A 14,201-nucleotide genomic window follows, 5' to 3' on the forward strand; every position below is an offset into this window, starting at 1 on the left:
CTCCGCCGCCGCCCTCCACCCCGACCACCTCTGCCACTCCGATGCGACCTCCCCCCCTCCGGCTCGACCTTCCCTCCCTTCCTACGCGACCTACGCCGCGACACTGCCTGCATCTCGTATTTGTTACGTGCCGCAGAGATCCCACCTGCGATCTACACTCCCCGCCTCCCCGAGGATGCCGCCGGTAGAGCTTAGGCACCGCTCCCCCTGTCGCGTGCAAGCAAACGCGGACCACCTCGCGTGCCACACTGGCCACACCATAACAGCAAGGCCAATTTTGGTTCCTCATCAAGCAGCCGCCCCCCTAGAAGTTCAGAATTCCGATGGCTACATCCAACTCCGGCGAGTAGCACAGCATGACCATGCCTCCTCGGTATCCTCTCGGTGAACTTTTTTCCCCTGTATAATCGCTACTGTGATGTGCTGGACTTGTTACAATTTTGACGAGCTTGCGGCTGAATCGCCTGTATATATTTTTGTTCTACAATAGTTCAGAAGTCCACACCGACAACACCGGAATAGAGCTCTCATCACGTCCATAAAATGGCCAGCACCGTGGCATGATGATATGCATCCGCTGCAAAGTGCAAAGCCACCGGAGGAGAAAGCTTGGCGCAGCTTTACACTTGTGACTTGTTGAGCCATGGAGTTCAAGCACCTGTGCCTGGTAAGGTTCAAGGAGGGCGTGGTGGTGGACGACATCATTGAGGAGCTCACCAAGCTCGCTGGGGAGCTTGACACCGTCAAATTCTTCGGATGGTATGCATTTCCATTTCATTTGTTTCATTCCGAAAAAGGGATTCCATCTTTAATGCACGATACACTTCAAAATGTCTGCTACATCTTTACTGCACCAGCGACCAACATTATGTCAAAGTTTAATTGAGCGACAACAAATCAAGATCAAGCTTCAAAATATCGGATATCGGGTTCGTATCGGTTTGGCTTCGACATATCGGACGTCGGATGTCGGGTGATATATCAGATGATATATATGTAGACATATTGGAGAAAACATTGTCGGTGTTCTGGGAACGGGGGTCCCCAGTCTTGCCTGCCTGCGGCCTGCGGCATGGCTCAAAGGGGGGCCCAGCACGGCCCATCTTCACCAACACAAACCCAAGACCGTCGCGAGGGGCCAAGCCAGGCGGGGCGGATGACGCGAAGCTTCCCCAGCATCCACCAAGACCCACTTGCTCCTGAAGCCCTCAATCCTTTTCCCGGGGTTCGAAATGGCAATGGCGCCACCGTACGTGATGAAGCTCGCGCACGCGGAAGCAGGACCGCGAGAGGTCCGGAGGTAGAAGTAGTGGCGCAGCAAGGCCACTGAGGGCTGCACCCCTACGTGAGCCTCGCAGTAATAGGCGAAGATTGCCAGGAGAAGGACAGAGTTGGGGTGGAGATGCAGAGCCTGTAGCTTATAATGGCGGAGGACAGAGAAGAAGAACTCGGAGAAGGGAGGCACTAGGCCAGCAACAATGGCACTTACGAAGAACGGATAGAAGGTGCTCCCTTGACCCTCAGGGGTGGCGGAGCCGGCCTTGAACACCTTTGCCCCATTGATGCCCCGCGCCGTCGCCATCCGGCGCAACCGGGCAAGGCTCGCCTCCGACACGTTCGGCGGGTCCAGGGCAGACGAGTACCAAGCTACGGCCGGGGGCTGACGAGGCGCCATGGCTTCCTAGGTCACACGGTCGGAGTAGATTTGGAAATTTTGGAGGAAGGAAGGAGAGGTGCAAGAAACGGGATCTGAGCAGCAACCGGGGAAAGCAAGAAGCAAAGCCTAGGCGGATGCCGCTCCTTTATCAACTCACACGGTTGCTAAGGCGCCCACGTCCAATCAACCGCCACACGGCGCCCAAGGCCGCAGGCTGTTAGGGCCCGCGGCACTTTGCTCTTGCCCTTCCGCCTCCCTGCACGGCCAAGTCCGGGCGCGCCTTGGGCCCGGGGGCTACTGTCGACGTTCTGGGAACGGGGGTCCCCAGTCTTGCTTGCCTGCGGCCTGCGGCGTGGCTCAAAGGGGGGCCCAGCACGGCCCATCTTCACCAACACAAACCCAAGACCGTCGCGAGGGGCCAAGCCTCGCGGGGCGGACGATGCGGAGCTTCCTCAGGCACGGCCTCATCAGGCTGGCTCGCGAGGAGGCAGAGAGATCAAGGCGGGGTACCTCACGAGGTGCCCGTGACGCAAGCCATGACGACCAAGGGCGCCAGGCGGGTGCCAGCCCGCGCAGTGTCCTCCTTTCCCCTTTGGTGCAAAGGGGGCAAGCGCAGCCGCGGAGTACCGAGGCATCAGGCAAAGGTTTCCATTTCGGTGCAACAAGACCAAGACCAAGAGGACTGCAAGACGGAGGTCATTGTGGAGCCCAAGATGGCATCACCACCAAAGCTTTGTGCAGGCGAAGATTAGTTTTGTCAGGATAACTGGTACTAGCTGTCCCCTTTCAAATTAGCCCGCCATTGTTGGATCCCTTCCCGCTCGATATTTGGGAAGAGGACTAGGGCCTCTATAAATAGGACCAGCCACCCGCAGGATAAAAAGAGGAGGGCGGTAAGAGGTTAGAGGTTGGAGAGAGGCATCATCAGTTGTGAACAGAGAGAGAGAGAAGGGTGACTGGACTCCTCCCAGCAGTTCATCGCCCCAGCCGAGAACAGACCCTCGCGAGGCTGTTCTTCCTTGTATTGTTCATCACCATCAGCCCAAGAGGCAATCCACCACACCACACACTGGAGTAGGGTATTACACCACAACGGTGGCCCGAACCAGTATAAACCCTGTGTCTCTTGTGTTGTTCTTTCCATAGCTTAGATCTTAGCGAGGCGGAGGGGTGCAGGTAGGTAGGAGGCGAAATCTCCGTGCGCACCCCAGTGTTCGAACCTCAAGGGTCTGCCGGAACCCGAAATCCGACATTTGGCGCGCCAGGTAGGGGTGCGTCGGGATTCATCTTCCACCACCCTGTTCTCCTCCGACCATCACGCCCATGTCTGACGCTCGTCGGGCCCACGTCGAGCGCCGGGCCGCTCTCGCTTCCCGCGTCGCCCAGACGGCCCCTGTCGGCGAGCGTCCTCGCCGTTCCCCGTCACCTGCCGTCAACGCCGCCACCGGCCCGGCAGGGGACGAGCAGCAAGCATCGTCTCAGCATCCGTCCGTGCGGCAAGACGGCCGCACCGCAACTCCCTCGCTCACCCCAGCTGGTTCTTCGTCCCGCGCGCTCCGCGCGCCCATGGAGGCTCCAGCTGCGCTCATTGCGGCAAACGAGCTCCTGCACTACCGTCCCGTCGACGACGTCTATGAAGAACGGCTCGACCGCGTCGCCGAGCTCATCCGCACCGCAGGGGGCTCCCCTGCGCCATCCGTTCCGCTGCACCGCACCATGCCCCGCGCGGGCGACGAAGCTCCGGTGGCGCCCCGGCAGCCTCCTCCTCAGGAAGGCGCCATGGCTCCAAGGCGCTTGGCCCCTGGGCGGAACCCGCTCCGTCAGGTGCCAGCGCGGCAAGAGCAGAGCTGCCAAGAAGTCCCTCGCCCGCAAGAAGCTGCCCGGGCGCTCCCTGCTCCAGCACGTCGCAACCATGCTCCTGCTCCCGCGCGTCAAGACCCCGCGCTGCTCCCAGCTGCAGCGCATGGGGACATGCAAGACCAAGCTCCCCGTCACCCAAGGCCTCCCGTGGCCACAGTAGGCTGCCGCGCCTTCACCACCTAGCTACGCAGTGTCGTGTGGCCCGGCAAGTTCAAGCCAGACCTGCCTCCTCGTTACGACGGCACGGCTGACCCTGCGGAGTTCCTCCAGCTCTACGAGCTGGGCATCGAAGTTGCCAACGGAGACGAGAAGGTCATGGCGAACTGGTTCCCCATGGCGCTCAAGGACGGGGCCTACACCTGGCTCCTGAACCTGGCTCTAGGCACGATCTCCTTCTGGGACGAGATGCGCACCCGCTTCATCGCCAACTTCCAAGGTACTCGCGACCGGCCACCGGCCGTGAGCGACATGCGCCGCATCAAGCAACAACCCGGGGAGAGCCTGCAGAAGTACATCCAGCGCTTCAACAACGCACGCCTCAAGATTCCCAAGGTGACTGAGGAGGCCATCATCTCAGCCTTCTCCGACGGCGTGCGCGATGTCAAGATGAAGGAGGAGCTGGCGATGCATGAAGACCTGTGCACTTCCTTGGAGCTGTTCAACTTGGCAAGCAAGTGTGCCAAGGCTGAGGAAGGGCGTCTCTCCCTCCTCGAGCTGCCTGCTGCAGACCCAGAAGAGAAGAAGCCCAAGACCAAGGGTGTGAAGCGCAAGGGGGCTGCCGTGCTCGCGGCAGAACCAGACACCAAGCGGGGCAGAGATCAGCCCGAACCTTCCAAGAGCAGCCGGTACTGTGTGTACCAAGACCTCCACACCCACAACACCAACGAATGTCAAGAGCTCCGAGCCGTGCGAGAAGGAAGGATCGGCCGTCGCCCCGACCGCGGTGTTCGGGGCTACAGTCGAGGAGGAGGAAGGAACGTAGGACGCTGGGAAGACCGTGGCCCGCGCCAAGGGTGGCGCGATCAACCTCGCGAGGATCGCTGGCAAGACCCGCCTTGCGAGGGAGACTGGAGGGATCAGCCTCGCGAGGATCTCCTGCAAGGCAACGCAGGCCTCCCTCCACTGCCGCCGCAGCCAAGGAGAAACGAGGACCGCCACCAGGACGAGGGGGCTGGGGGCTTCCAGGAGCCGTGCGCGATCGCCTACATCCTGGGCGGGGCTCAAGCCCCAGCCTCTCAACGCATCTTCAAGCAGTTCACCCGCGAAGTGAATGCAGTCCTCCCCAGGCTCGAAGCCACGCGCCCTCTCAGGTGGTCGGTGTGCGCCATCACGTTCAGCTCAGCAGATCAGCTCAAGTGTGCGGCTACAGCCGGAGTCCTCCCGATGCTTTGTTCCCCAATCGTCGGCAACGTGGTGGTCACCAGGACCCTCATCGATGGCGGGGCAGGGCTCAACGTCCTGTCCGCGGAAACATTCAACAATCTCCAAGTGCCGTACAGCCAGCTTCAGCCAACCAAGCCTTTCTTCGAAATCACCGACGGCTCCACGGTCCCGATTGGGCAGGTCCGCCTCCCTGTCACCTTCGGGGCACGCGACAACTACTGCACCAAGCTCATCGACTTCGATGTCGCTCACATTCACCTATCGTACAACGCCATCCTTGGGTACCCAGCGCTGGCCAAGTTCATGGCCGTAACTCACCACGGCTACAATGTCCTCAAGATGCCAGGAAGTGGCGGAGTCATCACGGTGCCCTGTGAAGAGAAGGACGCGGTGTGTTCCCTGGAATGAGCCTTTCAAGCCGCGTCACTGGAAGACCCGGATCACGGAAGCAGGAGGCCTCCCGAGACCGCCCCCAAGAAGAAGAAGACATCGTCCGGCCCGACCACTCAGGAGGAAGGCCCCTCTGGGCCCGCGCCTGCCCAGGGGGAACCTCCTTCCATCGCATAGGAAAGCGCGCCCGGCGCCCCCCTCAGGCAGGGCTCGGGGGCTCTCCCCCGGAGGGCCACCGACCTAGCTAGGGTCACGAGGGAGGTGCTTGGGCACCACATGGAGGCGTGTTTCGGAGCACGTTTCCCTCAAGAAGGTGCAAGGCAAGGAGAGCCAGACCCTCAGGAGTTCGTCAGCAAGGCCATTCAGGAGCTACAGGAGTCAAGAGTCATGAAAGGCGGCCGCCGCCTACCAGCAGTGGCTCCCCATCCAGGCGAGGATGGTGGGCCGCGCGTCTGCATCGACATACCAGGGCTCAACCGAGTCGCCTCTCTGGAGCGCCTCTGGCCCTCGCGAGTGGGGCGCTGCGGAGGTCCACCCCACAGCTACGTTCGCATGCCTTACGGCTTGCCGAACGCGGCTACCACGTACCAGCGCCTCATGAGGGGCATCACAGAGGCACAAGAGGCCAGACGTTCCGCAGCCCTGGCAGAGATGGAGATGGTCCGCGAGGAGCCGCCAGCGCCTTCGGAACCTCCTGAGGCCCCTGGGCCTGGGGGCTCGTGAGGATCGGCTTCCACACCCCACCGAGTCTGCTACACCAACGCTCCTTCGTCCTCAACGTCATCAGGTGACATCTTTCAAGTTTCATTTCCAGCTGGGAGCGCCCCCCAGGGCTGCATTATTCCCAGGCCGCGTGGGTCCGTCCCTGCGACGTGTATCCCTTTTATTTCATGTTGTTAGCTTACCTTGTTGGGGGCGCCCCTCGGGCTGCATGATCCCCAAGTCGCTCGGGCCAGGCCCAGCGACATGTATCCCATTTGCGTTTATTTCCGGTTATGCGTTAGACCCGCCATGCTTGATTATTTGATGCCGGTCCACGACACCTCTTCTTCTCCATGCCGACCACTTGCACGTTAAAGGGGGGGTACCTGAGCATCGCGACTCAGGGCTCTTACTGGCTCTCCAGCCCTCACCCTCTGGCCTTGTCCACAGCATCACGACCTGGCATACCAGCGACGGCTGAGACCAGCTCGAGGGCCAGGACCCGAGGACGTAGAGTGCCGACATCTAACCAAATTTGCAGGGACACATCACAAGATAAGGCCCAGTGCCAGGCGCAACTCGCCTAGAGGTAGGGCCCCGTGAGTCCCGCGCTGGCTCACGGGTGCCCAAATACACCTCGCCAGGCCCTACCGTGCCAGCCACGTGTCAGAGCGGGGATGTACATGTCCCGGGGGCTCCTCCCAGAGGGGGGCCCCCTCCCACGTACCAGTGGAAGCACCATGCTCCGTGCTGGCTGACAACACTGCCGAGGAGCGGCTATGCCCGTACACATACAGAAGCGCTATGCTCCGCGCTGGTGATAAACAACTGAGGGTGGCCCCCGGGCCGCATCAACCTCAGGGAGCCCAGAGCTCAGTGTCTAGCCTCATCGTAACGCCTCCCCTCGGGTGTGCCGCGTGAGGGGGCTGGGCACGGGGGCTGCGCCTGGGTCACACCCAGACGCACGCCGCCCAGCCAGGTCCCCCCGGGCCTGGTTCGTCGCGCGTCTCTCCCCGAACGGAGCCAAGGTACGAAGGCCGTTTGAGCGTCAAGGGGGACTCCTGAGCATCGCGACTCAGGAGCCTAACTGGTCACGTAGCCCCTCACTCCTTAGTTTCGAAAGGCTAACGGCGGTTGAGGTATGCGCGCGGCCGGGCTCTGCAGACGTAGAACGGTAGATCCACCCACATCACACCTCCCTACTTGTTGTTCGTGCGCCAAGGGGGACTCCTGAGCATCGCGACTCAGGAGCCTAACTTGTCACGTAGCCCCTCACTCCTTGGCCCCGTCCTGGTTTCCGGTCGGGACCAACGCTGGGTGAGGCATGCGCGGGGCCGGGCTTTGCCGGCGTAGAACATAAGCAAGTAGGAAGGAAAAGCACAAATTTCAAGGAATTCAAAAGCAAATATTATAGTCCACACTGTTATCTCAATGCCAAATGCAAGTTTAAATGCCTCCCCGAGGCATGATACATGTGTAGGAATTAAAGGCAGGACAGGAGCCACAACGGAGTCACTTGTCGGCGGTGGAGCAGCGCGGAGTGGGTTCGCCTCATGGAGTAGTGGGGTCGGCAGCGCCTTGCTTCGGCTTGGTGCTGAAGGCCGGGAACTTCCCTAGCAGAGCCTCCGCGCGACCCTTCACGGCCTCGGCAGCGGCAGCGGCACGCTCGCCGCTTACTGGCTCTAGGAGGATGTCGAGGTCGACGCCGGGATCGCGGAGGTAGATGTGGGTGAGGACCCCCGTCAGTGCTGCAGAAGACAGGACACGCGCCTCGGCCTCGGCCGTGGGGCCAAGGCCAAGGGCGACATCTTCAAGAGCGCGAACTAGGAAGGGAAGCAGCTTGGCGGGGCCGTCCTCGGCGCCAGCCAGCGGGCTCTCCAGGCCGCTGTCGTAAAGCATACTCATCGAGGAGCGAGCCTTCGCCTCCATCTCCGTGAAGGCCACGCGGTCCTCGGCAAGAGCCAGGGCCTTGTCGTCCAGCTCGGCCTTCCTCGCCCCCAACTCCTGCTTCGGCGCGCCTAGGCAGTCACGGCGTTTCCTGAGCTCTACCTCCCTCTCCTTGACGGCCGGCTCGCGAGCCTTCACACCTTCTTCCTGCTCTTGGCGAAGGCGGACCTCTTTCGCGAGCTGGTCCCGCAGGCCTTGCAGCTCGTCCTCCAGCGCCTTGCAACGACCACGGACATCGACCACCTCCCCCAGGGCTGCGTCACGAGCAGCCTTCGCCTCAAGGATGGCCTGCTTCTCCTTGTTGCAAGCCGTCGAGGCCTGGACCAGTGCCGCCCGAATCGAAGCGTTGGAGTGAACCCATCTTGAAGCCAGCTCCAAGCGCCCGGCCACCAAGCAAGGGTCGGCGCCAAGAAGATCCTGCCGCAGTCGGTCCAGCTCAGCAACAGCACGATCCAGAACGGCAGAAGGACTCGGAGAGACAGCAGCCGGTGGAGTGGGAGGAGAAGGCGGCAGCGCGGCCACAGCATCCTGAGGCGGAGTCTGCAGCGCCCCAACGGCAGTAGTGGCGGCGGCAGGCAAGGACACCTCGGGAGTCACTTGGGCCGTGGGGGCTGAGCTCGCCCCAGCCGGCTCAGCCAGGCCTCACAAGGACGACCGGGCAGGAGAAGCCTGTGCGTCGCGGTCACCCTCCTTCGCGGGCAGAGGCGCTGCCATGGATGGAACCTCAGGAGCTCCCTTCGACTTCTTTGCTGCGGGCGCCAGCCTATCAAAGAGATGCGGATGTCAAGCCTCAGAAGCAGAGCAAGAAATAAAGACAAGAATCAAATGCTTACGGGTCGTTGCCAGTGAGCTCAAGCGGCCTCCGGCCAAATTTGAAGCCTGAAAGCCAGCTAGAAGGGTCAACCTCGGGAAGCTTGGAAGCGGAAGGTGCATCTGCGGTCCGCCTCGGGGCCGGGGCAGACCCGCGGGAGATTGGCCCGGTCCTGTCCTTCTTCGGGATCGGGGCAAGCTCCCGCTGTCCTGCTCGTCGTCATCCTCGTCGTCATCGCTCAGAGAGAGGCGGAGAACGTGGGACCTGCGCCGGGGGAGGGGAGCCCTCGACTCTCCGTTAGTCGCCTCGGAGTCAGGCCCTTTTTCCCGCTCCCCTCCTTCCTCCTCTTTGCTGGAGTCGTCAGAGGGCACGTCCACCGGTTCCTCGGGAGTTTCCATGGGCACGGGCACATCCCCGTTGAAGACGGGCATGGACTCCACTACCTTCTCCTAGTCGTCACAGAGGAACAAGGGTGTAGGAGTGCCCACCAACCGCGCCACATCGCCCCCGACCAGAGATTGGAGGACCGCAGCCAGATCTCCGTCGGCCAAGGCCGCGGGGCTCGGACGGGGCCTCCACATCGGAAGTGAGTACTGCCGAAGCGGAGCCAGCTGGTGCTCCAGGAATTCCCTCAGCAGCGACGCGCTGGTCAGCTTCGCTGCCGCCATGTTGGCCGGCCTCAGATCCGTGTCCATCTTCTCCAACACCAGCTTCGCGTGGGGGTCCGCGAGCTCCGCTCGACCCCAATCGCTGGAGCTCGTGGGCTGCTCCGTGGGCAAGATCAGCCGAGGGTGGATGTGCCCAGCATCCACCAAGACCCACTTGCTCCTGAAGCCCTCAATCCTTTTCCCGGGGTTCGAAATGGCAATGGCGCCACCGTACGTGATGAAGCTCGCGCACGCGGAAGCAGGACCACGAGAGGTCCGGAGGTAGAAGTAGTGGCGCAGCAAGGCCACTTAGGGCTGCACCCCTACGTGAGCCTCGCAGTAATAGGCGAAGATTGCCAGGAGAAGGACGGAGTTGGGGTGGAGATGCAGAGCCTGTAGCTTATAATGGCGGAGGACAGAGAAGAAGAACTCGGAGAAGGGAGGCACCAGGCCAGCAACAATGGCACTTACGAAGAACGGATAGAAGGTGCTCCCTTGACCCTCAGGGGTGGCGGAGCCGGCCTTGAACACCTTTGCCCCATTGATGCCCCGCGCCGTCGCCATCCGGCGCAACCGGGCAAGGCTCGCCTCCGACACGTTCGGCGAGTCCAGGGCAGACGAGTACCAAGCTACGGCCGGGGGCTGACGAGGCGCCATGGCTTCCTAGGTCACACGGTCGGAGTAGATTTGGAAATTTTGGAGGAAGGAAGGAGAGGTGCAAGAAACGGGATCTGAGCAGCAACCGGGGAAAGCAAGAAGCAAAGCCTAGGCGGATGCCGCTCCTTTATCAACTCACGCGGTTGCTAAGGCGCCCACGTCCAATCAACCGCCAAACGGCGCCCAAGGTCGCAGGCTGTTAGGGCCCGCGGCACTTTGCTCTTGCCCTTCCGCCTCCCTGCACGGCCAAGTCTGGGCGCGCCTTGGGCCCGGGGGCTACTGTCGACGTTCTGGGAACGAGGGTCCCCAGTCTTGCTTGCCTGCGGCCTGCGGCGTGGCTCAAAGGGGGGCCCAGCACGGCCCATCTTCACCAACACAAACCCAAGACCGTCGCGAGGGGCTAAGCCTCACGGGGCGGACGATGCGGAGCTTCCTCAGGCACGGCCTCATCAGGCTGGCTCGCGAGGAGGCAGAGAGATCAAGGCGGGGTACCTCACGAGGTGCCCGTGACGCAAGCCATGACGACCAAGGGCGCCAGGCGGGTGCCAGCCCGCGCAGTGTCCTCCTTTCCCCTTTGGTGCAAAGGGGGCAAGCGCAGCCGCGGAGTACTGAGGCATCAGGCAAAGGTTTCCATTTCGGTGCAACAAGACCAAGACCAGGAGGACTGCAAGACGGAGGTCATTGTGGAGCCCAAGATGGCATCACCACCAAAGCTTTGTGCAGGCGAAGACTAGTTTTGTCAGGATAACTGGTACTAGCTGTCCCCTTTCAAATTAGCCCGCCATTGTTGGATCCCTTCCCACTCGATATTTGGGAAGAGGACTAGGGCCTCTATAAATAGGACCAACCACCCGCAGGATAAAAAGAGGAGGGCGGTAAGAGGTTAGAGGTTGGAGAGAGGCATCATCAGTTGTGAACAGAGAGAGAGAGAAGGGTGACTGGACTCCTCCCAGCAGTTCATCGCCCCAGCCGAGAACAGACCCTCGCGAGGCTGTTCTTCCTTGTATTGTTCATCACCATCAGCCCAAGAGGCAATCCACCACACCACACACTGGAGTAGGGTATTACACCACAACGGTGGCCCGAACCAGTATAGACACTGTGTCTCTTGTGTTGTTCTTTCCATAGCTTAGATCTTAGCGAGGCGCAGGGGTGCAGGTAGGTAGGAGGCGAAATCTCCATGCGCACCCCAGTGTTCAAACCTCAAGGGTCTGCCGGAACCCGAAATCCGACAAACATGTCTAGTTTTTTTGCAAGATTCTTGTTCAAAACATACATTTTACTAAAAAAAGTGTATGTTGTGAATGCTTTAACATAACATTTTTATATTCCTAGTTTATTAATTTGTTGTTTAAGAAACTATTAAGGAAAGATTCACAAAGTCCTCACTCTGTGATTTACAACAATACAATATATATGCATTTGTAAGAAACATTGCGCGTGGCTTTGGTAATATATAATGAAGTTGTAAATGCATAATCTTATTTCACTGCTTTCTAATAAAGAATTGTTGTCATCTACCTATCGTTCTATATCGGTCGACATATCGGGCTAGATATCGGCCATACCAGTTGATATTTCGGTCCATATCGGATGATATGTTTGAAAATGATATTTACAAAATGATATGCTAAGTTTATATAGTTAGAGCCCTAAAAGTGATATATCGGCCTATATATCGGTTGTATCGGCCTAGATTTAAAAGCTTGATCAAGATTAGGCATCGCCATTCAGAAGTCTTTCTATCTAGAGTTAGGTTGATTGCTCCTTGTGTTGGGTTGTAGGGGAAAAGATGTGCTGAACCAGGAGGCGCTCACGCAGGGCTTCACCCACATCTTCTCCATGAGCTTCGCCAAGGTCGAGGACCTGGCAGCATGCATGGGCCACGAGAAGCACTCTGCTTTCGCCTGCCACACTGGCCACACCGACAACAGTGAGGCCATTTTTGGTTCCTCATGAAGCAACAACCACCGCCCCCTAGAATTTCAAAATTCTGATGGCGACGTCCAATTTTGGCGAGTAGCACAGCACGACCACGGCTCCCCGGTATCCTCTCTGTGAACCTATTTTTACCTGTATAATTGCTACTGTGATGTGTTGGACTTGTTACAATTTTGAGGAGCTTGCAGCTGAATCGCATGTATATTTTTTTGTTCTACAACAGTTCAGAAGTCCAGGTTGTTCCCCCGAACGAACGTGCACCCTCACGGCCTCAACTCTGTAGTTCCTGAGAAGCCACATGGGTAAACGACCTAGGTAGAGATGGAGAAGGAGCACAAGAAGCTGCATGCCAGGGATGCGGTAAACTTCTTTAAGCAAGTCAGGTTGGAGCAGCTCCTAGTCACGTTCCCTCATCCCGTTCGGCATGTTCCACACATGGATTGTTCTTGGTGGAATTGGTCAACACGAAGGATCTAATACTACACGCGTTAGAACTAGTCCCTTCAACTTGTATTCGCTTGCTTTTGCAAAAAGTATTCATCTTTATTCTATTTACATGAGTAGCTTTCAGTGGTGGTGGCTCTGATTTTCTTTGGGAGGTGGATGGGAACAAAGGTGTGTGCGTCGTAGAAAAATGATACCCGAACATTGCATTTCTCTTTGTATATAATGTGGTCATTTTGTTACTATTTGTAATATCATTGGATTGCTCTAATTCTAAACATGTGGTGTAATATCTTTGGATTGCTCTGATTTTAAAAACAATTTGTAAAAAATGGAATTGCCCATTTCTAAAGAAAAACTAGAAGTTCGAGTATAAATCACGGAAAGGTCTCTATTTTTACCAGAAAATTATGATTTTCCCGTTACAAAAAGATAAACCAAGAAGCTCAAATTAAAAATATAGAGCAGTACAAAAATAACAGAGCACTTTGAAGCGGATATTTCATCGTTTCTAAATCAAAAAAAAGTACGACTGAAGCGACAACTGAATCCAACCTTCCCCGGCATCACCATTCTTCCTTCTCGCCTATCCAAGAACGCGCACCGCCGTCCACTTGTGAGGCTCCACCCACTAGTATCAGAGACAAGACTATATTGTACATGAGAAGTTCATCTATTACTACTCAAAATTAAGGGGAGTTTGATTGTTTATGTGTGTGGGACTGTCACCTTTTTCATTTGACTACCAAAAAATGTGTGGATGTGATGTGTGTGTGTGTGTGTGCCTAGTACACAAAATGAGAAAACTATATTTTCTCATGTAGAACAAAGAAAAGAACAGAGAAAGAGAAGGAAGTCCGATATTTACTACAAATTATTGAGATTTTTTCATTACTAAAATGAAAATAAAACTTAAAAATGTGATTGTCTCGTTAAAAACTAGAAGTTCAAATACATATAACAGAGCGGTTCAATGCTTATTACTACATTAGGGATTTTTTCCGTTACTAAAGAATAACCCAAGAAGGCCAAATTAAAAAAATAGAGCAACTCAAAATTTATAGAGAAAATGGAATTTCCCCGTTCTACAAAAAAACCTAGAGGTTCAAATTTAAATAATGGGGAAGTTCAATGTTTGTTACAATATCAAGAAGGTCAAATTGAAAAAACCAAGCAATTCAAAAAGTTTATAAAAACAGTTTTTTCCTTCTTTTAAAAATAAGACATAGAAGTTCAAATTTAAGTAATTGAGCGGTTCGATATTTATTACATAACTAGGACTTTTCCGTTACTAATGAATAACACCAAGATGTCCAAAATTTAAAAAATATGAAGTTGTTTGATGTTTATAAAAACTCAGATTTTCCCAGTGCTAAAGATTAAAACCAAGAAGTTCAATTTCAAAAAACGGAGTAGTTCAATGTATTTAAAAAACTCAGTTTTCACGTTACTAGAGAATAAAACCAAGAAATTCAATTGGAAAAAGCGGAGCAGTTTGATATTTATTTGAAAAACTAGATTTTTCTAGTTACTAAAGAATAAAACCAATATGTTTAATTTCAAAACAATGAAGAAGTTTGATGTTTCTAAAAAACCCCTCAAATTTTCGCACTTCTAAAAATACACAAATGAAGTTCAAATAAGGTAGAGTGGTTCAATGTCTATAAAAAACTCAGATATTTTCACGTAACCGAGAGAAGTTCAGTTTGATAGCTGCCAGAAGTTCACGTACTACGCGGTGTGCATGAAAATTTTGTATGAA

The 14,201-nt window shown here is 56.3% G+C and overlaps 1 protein-coding gene across 1 annotated transcript; it reads left to right on the plus strand.

Moving 5' to 3' along the window:
• Positions 1 to 643: 643 nt before the first annotated feature.
• On the plus strand, positions 644 to 12,013 carry LOC123056889 (stress-response A/B barrel domain-containing protein At5g22580-like). The gene is made up of 2 exons (XM_044480124.1): positions 644 to 759; positions 11,839 to 12,013. The coding sequence occupies exons 1-2, from the start codon at positions 644 to 646 to the stop codon at positions 12,011 to 12,013; spliced, it is 291 nt and encodes a 96-aa protein (XP_044336059.1).
• Positions 12,014 to 14,201: the final 2,188 nt, after the last annotated feature.

This window comes from Triticum aestivum, chromosome 3A (genome assembly GCF_018294505.1).
Source record: "Triticum aestivum cultivar Chinese Spring chromosome 3A, IWGSC CS RefSeq v2.1, whole genome shotgun sequence".
Classification (NCBI taxonomy): Eukaryota; Viridiplantae; Streptophyta; class Magnoliopsida; order Poales; family Poaceae; genus Triticum; species Triticum aestivum.

Bases quoted from the DNA above. Each gene is read 5' to 3' on its own strand.
- LOC123056889 (XM_044480124.1), top strand. From the start codon at position 644: ATGGAGTTCAAGCACCTGTGCCTGGTAAGGTTCAAGGAGGGCGTGGTG. The intron at 760-11,838 runs GTATGCATTTCC...GTTGGGTTGTAG, and splicing joins ACCGTCAAATTCTTCGGATG to GGGAAAAGATGTGCTGAACC.